Source organism: Trachemys scripta, chromosome 3 (assembly GCF_013100865.1).
Source record: "Trachemys scripta elegans isolate TJP31775 chromosome 3, CAS_Tse_1.0, whole genome shotgun sequence".
Lineage (NCBI taxonomy): Eukaryota > Metazoa > Chordata > Testudines > Emydidae > Trachemys > Trachemys scripta.
Genome location: NC_048300.1, coordinates 191,104,630 through 191,110,866, shown reverse-complemented (window position 1 = coordinate 191,110,866; position 6,237 = coordinate 191,104,630). Strand labels below are relative to the sequence as shown.

General features: G+C 39.2%; 1 protein-coding gene across 1 annotated transcript in view; it reads right to left on the bottom strand.

The window, feature by feature from the left end:
* Positions 1 to 6,237, bottom strand: part of TFAP2D (transcription factor AP-2 delta) — a 229,343-nt gene that overhangs the window by 48,417 nt on the left and 174,689 nt on the right. The window contains exons 2-3 of the mRNA XM_034766922.1: positions 3,744 to 4,241; positions 543 to 603 (exon numbers count right to left, since the gene is read on the bottom strand). Coding sequence (XP_034622813.1) covers positions 543 to 603; positions 3,744 to 4,241 — 559 coding nt within the window. The remainder of the gene's footprint in view (positions 1 to 542; positions 604 to 3,743; positions 4,242 to 6,237) is intronic.

The following is a 6,237-nucleotide window of genomic DNA, read 5'->3' as shown; positions in this document are numbered from 1 at the left end:
ACCGAATAGTCATGAGCAAGGTTTTCCGGAAAGAGAACAGAATAGATTTAGACTTAGACTTCAGATATTTTCAGTAGCAGATGGAATCAAGGGCGGCTTTACCCAGGCAGTTAACTACTTCGTCAATCAGCGATTTATCAACCAGCCTGTAACACTGAGTTATTTATTACACTCATATTTCCAAAACTCTCGCCCTTTGCATACGAGATCAGACTGCAAATTTAACAGCCAGGCGCTAGAGAGCACAAATATTTTAAAATCAAAACGAGAAATCTACCCGAGAAACGGGGAAATAATGAAACAAACAGAAACCTCGATTCGCTTTTTAATTTCGGATAGCTGCCATGAAGTGGGGTATTTGTAAATTACTGATGCACTATAGAGCCATCAAGACACTAAATTAGTTTTAATGTGCTTCTCTTTACATTGAAATCATCAATAGTTTTTCGATATATCTGTAATATGCGTACACAACAACAGATAGAGACATCGGTTTTTTTTTTAAGTCAAATATAGGAAAATATTTTTTTTAACCTGCTTACCTCTCCTTATCACCCCACCTTGGCTGTTCAGTACTAGCCCACATTGGGCCTCCACCGACCCCTTAAATTATGAAAAATAAAAAAAAAATCAGTCAGATATCAAAACGCTTAAAAATAAGCAGCGTTTGTTTTTAATACGGAGCTCGGTCAGTAACGACAGTAAAGACAATATTTCAGCAACACATTTCTAAAATGGGATTCAAATTACCTGACAACTCCATACAAATCTCAGTCTAATTCCTTAATTTTCCACTATCCTAGGCAATGTATTTTTTTCACAGAATAAGTTTCAGGTTCCTTGCTATTTGGATATAATTTTTTGCCTAGATAGATAGATTTGAGAAGTTTATGTGTATGTATATAAATAGTCTCTCTCTGTGTGTACATGCATACAGTGTGTGTGTGTGTGTGTATAGTGTATACACAAAGAAATTCTCCCAAATATCTGTTGATCTAAACAAATACAATCTAAGCAACAATGCAGCTGTCAATAATTCTACGAGATATCGATTTCTCTCGTTCTCTATATGTGTGTGTGTGAGTGTACACACATGCACATACCGTGTATATATAACATAGCCACTCATGCACTATGTTCAAGAGAATATATGTGTATGTGTGTTGGCATATATACGAAGAAGTTTGTATTTCTACACATCTCTTCCTTATATTTACTCCAACTCTTTTTTATTTTTAGATCCAATTCCTCCTTTATACATATTTTTGATAGGGATCATGAACGGTTTTTTTTATATACAGGGGGGAAAAAACACAATGGAAATGTGGTAAAGACGCATTTTCCTTTACAAACAAACGAGATATTTGACATGAAAGAGTCCTTTAAGGGTGTTAACCTACTCAACAGCCCGTGAACAGTTAAGTAAATGCGGAGGGAGAGTCGGTGCATAATAAAACCCCCACTTTACAAAACAACCTTTACAGTCCTGGCGTTCTCCCCCACTTTCACCCTATTGACGCTGGCCTGTAAGACCCTCCTTTTCAAGGCTCTTTCTTATTTTAAGTGTTCTGCTTTAAAGTGATTATGAAATCAATATGAAAAAAAAACTTGGCGACTGAGCATAAATTAAAGCGGTGACGGGAAAAGGTGTGACAGTTTCCTTTGTTGCCCATGGAAAATCTTTTTAGGGGACTGAAAGATGCCACTCCAGCCCCAAGACTGTTTGCATCTGTTAGGCTGACTTAAACCGCCCTCTAAACTATTGGACTTTCACTTAACATTCTGTGCAGGGAAAAGTATATTTACATTTGTTGCATTGGAAATGAGGCATATGCTGATGAACGTTTTAAAAAGAAAGACGGAGGAGAAGGGGAGACTGGTTAGACCACAGTTTTGGTTTATAGTATGCCTGTCCGCTCTATTTCAGTTTACCACCAAAACACCTCCCGCTAAACACACGGTGAAATTAACAAGCCCGAAAGTGTGTTTTGAAGCAACTAAATACATACATTCAATTTCTCCCCGACGAGTCTTTTCTATACCTCAGTATATTTCCCTCATCTGTCTGGAAAGAGAGGGGGTGAGAAATAAGTGTAAGGGAGGGTGCCAAGATGCAGGGGAGGGGCGGAATCAGGTTTATTTTTTAAATGAATTTTGATCAAATGATGAACCTTTTCCCCTATTTTTTTTCAAAGCTGTTTATTTCTATTTTTTAATAAAAATGAATCTGGAGCTGGCAGCTTAACCAAGTTTTATTATTTCTATATTATTATGATTTGTAAGGGAAACATGTTGTTTGGTCGGATGACATTGCATAAATGACCAGTTGAATGGCACTAAGTCGAAAATTGGATAAAGTATGGTGCTCTTTTGCACAGGATTTAGGCATTGTCCACTGCCTTGCAAACGTTCTTAATCCCCTCTTTTGAAAGATACAAGGCTTTGTGCCTGGCAAAGAAAAAAAAATTTGTACAGATACAAAAAAAATCAGCAGCAGACGTGGTTATAAAAAGGAGTAAATAGGTTTTAGTTGGGCTAAGAAGTGAATGGCAGATTTTGGGGGGGGGGTTGGACATAAGGGGAGCCTTATGGAAAATATAAAAAAAAAATACCCAGAGAATATACAATTATTTAGTGAATTTAAATGTGGAAAAATCAAGATTTATAGAGTTTCTCCTCCAAAGCGATCGAACAGATAATATGATTTGTTTGGTACTATTTCCCCACCCCCACCCCCCGAATAATCCCTTGCTCCGAAGTAAATAGGGAGGAAAATCTTTCTAATGGGGCTCTTCTTAGTTCTCCAAACTTCTGGGTTTTTTTTAGAGCAGCTGACCCCTATGTATGGGGGAAAGGACAACATAGCGTGCATTGTGGGAATGGAGGCAAAGACTGAGGGGAAGTAAGTACAGTAAATACGGTTAAATCCGTTTTAGCCTGTCTACCTCTGGAGTGAACCCGGCTCCTTAGCTTGTTTTAAGGGAAAGTATTTGTATTTAACTTTTTAAAAAATATGTATTGTTCTAAATGATAGTTTTAAAAATACATTTTAACTTGGGACAGAGAGACGACTGGATATGAATTCTTAGTTGATGGTAACGGATTCATAATTGACTATAAACTAGGTTATCTAGATAGATAGATAGATAGATAGATAGATAGATCTGCATCCATATTTATATGTCTCAAGACCTTCATTATTTTAGTCAAACATTCATTTTATGCTTTACTTTTTGCTTTAACATTTCATCTATCGCAGTTAAACTAAGGGATATGTGCAGGACACTATGAGATTTAAAAAAAAAATCTCATAGCAGAGATATTTTTTCCTGAAGTTTCTCCTTCCTCCTCCCTCGATCTATTTGGATTTGTATATGTGTCCGCGGGTTAATTAAATATACACATTACCACACGTTAGGAAAGGGAGAAAAACGGATTTAGATGGATTATTTTGTAGCCATTTCGAGTGCCCTGGGTTTGGAGGAGATACACACAAACACACACACAAACACACAGATCTCGTGATTAACTGGCCAAACCGCACCTGTTTCAACTCAGCCACCACCTACAACGTTAATCCAGGTGTGAGGTTATTTGTCCGGCAAGAGAACTACATGTTTTCAGTTTTGGACCCAGGTAATGTTCTTATGCCTCCACCCTATATATGTGATCGGTGTGAGAGCGATCCCGAAGCAAAGAGGCTATGAGGTTGTATCATCGAAGGTATATTGCATGCTATTTACCTGCAAATCGTCTGTCCCCGAGGCTGCAAGCCCGAGGCTTGGTCCTGGCAGGAGTCTTTGATCGGGATGCATCCCATATTGGGACCCATGGCTCATAAGAGATAAGTCGTGGCGCCGGTAAGCATCTAAACACCCCAGCTCTCTCCTCTGCTCGTCCAAGCAAGAGGATTTGAGAGCCCGGGCGTTGTGCAGGTTAATAAAATCGGTGGGTTCCCCATGGTGGATCTGCTGATAGTATTGCTGCGAGTGGTGGAGAGAATTCAAGGAGTAAGCATCAGGGTTGACTGCCGGGTGGCCGTGTTGGAACTCGTAGTGGAAGGACTGGTGGTGAAGTGGTGTGTACTGGTGATTAGTGGAGAAATACGGGGAAGCAAACTCAGTGCCGGTGGTGGAGTAAGTTAGAGGCGAAGAGGAGGAATAGGCGACAGTTGAGTTGGCCACAGATTCCAGACATCCAAGCTGCATCAAACGATAGCTGTTTGATCCGTCATGACGTATCTGAAAGGAAGAAGGGAAAAGGAGACCCAAAAACTGGAGGTTTGTCATTTAAAACACCGTGTGCGACTCCGCCAAGCACCCTACCCTGCATAGCTTCCCCCCAGTCAAGGTGCCTAGCTCCAAGCCGCCCCAAGGTCGCTTCCCCAACACCTTGGGCGGGTGTCATGCAGGTCTGTTAAAAATAATAAATAAACACCCGAACCTGCCTTAGTACAGTCGAGCGAAAACGAATCCACCGCACAGAAATACAAAAAAAGGGACCACAACCAAAAATACTGATCGCAGCCTCTGCTATCTGGGAGTGAAACAAAAAGTCATCGCACAGAAGGGCTTTAATTCCACGGGAACACCCAGAAGGGGGGAAAAAATCTCGCCCTTGTATTATAGAGCATTACATATCTAGATAGATAGCTGCCGCCTTCTTGTGTTTGCAACCCCGGTTTCTAAGGAATCCCGTCACATTGTCCCCCTCAAATGTTCCTAGAGGAAGGCGATGCTCCATCCTTGCCACATCTTCCCGTTTCTGGCGATTTGATTATTTTCCCCCCAACTTCATTATATTATTAGGGGTCTTATTCTGTTTTCGTGCTGGGACTGTTTCAACGTGGTAATGAGTTGCTCTGGCTGGTGACAGATGTCATAACGAATTCTCTCCCTATACTTCTTTAAATTATCTCTGAAGCCGGATTATAATTAAATGTAACGGTCCAATATGGATTAAAAAAATGGAAACAACCAGAGAGGCACACACGCTCACACCCATGCACACACACACCCATGAACACACACACATGAACACACACACACAAAATACCTCTGCTTCGTGGACTAGTCCTGGAAATGTAGTTGACATTTTGGGTTCTCCGAAAAAAGGCTCAGGATAAAATTCCCTCTCAAAAAAATCAAATCAAATCAAAATAAATTTAAAACAGCCAAACTCCTTGTATCCCCACCCGATTTTTAAAAAATCTATATCTACGAGAGAATTTGCAATGTGTCTGCATAGATCAGATCGCTTTCCTTTTCCATGCACCACCTTAAAAACCTGTAGGAACAAAATTTTCCCTCTGCACAAAAGCAGCTCCCTGGATCAGATTTTGTACTTGCTGGGTATTTCTTTGGCTGATGTCGTAGGTCCCTTGGTAATATAGAAGTTTTGAAAATTAAGCATCAGCACTGAGAACTGGGAGGACAATAGATAGAGGAGCTTCATCCCAGGAGACAAGGAATAAATATTGTATCTTCGCCTAATAAGGAACTGCAGGTTCTTTCAACATTTTTATACAGTTTTTCCTCCACTCTTTAGAATGCTTTTTTCTCACACAGGCTAATATGGGAGCTAATCTGATCGAAGGGGGCATTTTGAGCACATTTTATCGGGAGGCTATAGAGCTAATAGATATAGTAATCTATATTAATTAAATCGTCATTTTAAATAGGTAAGTGTGAGCCTTCCTGTTGGTTCTACTGCTTTAAAATATAGACCCAAAGAAAAGATTGCACATTTTTGGTGTGTGTCTTTAGCTGTATTTTTCTAAATTAAAACAATGTTGCTGGGCTTGTTTTTTCTTCTTCTTACGTTTAAATCGAATTCAAGTCCACCCCACATCCCAATCTTTTTTTTTTAAAGGCTGTCTAGCAGACAATCTTAGTTTTTTTTACATAGCTTTTAAAATAAATAGCTAGTCTGAGACCATAAAGTATAATTGCAGTGAATTTTTACACACACACACACACACCCCTTACATATAGTGTATATATACACACACATACACTAAATATACACACATATGAAATAAGAGGGAAAAGACGGGACTGTGTGAGAGAAAGATGGACCTTTTTCCATTTAAATTATTTTTTATTTTTAGTTTTGTAAAGAAGTGCTGATACATTTTATTCGTGGAAAATTAATTGAGGTTGGATAGCACTGTATTGCACATATGAAGGTTTTACAAATATATTTATATATTTATTTATTGACAGTGGTAGGTTGGGT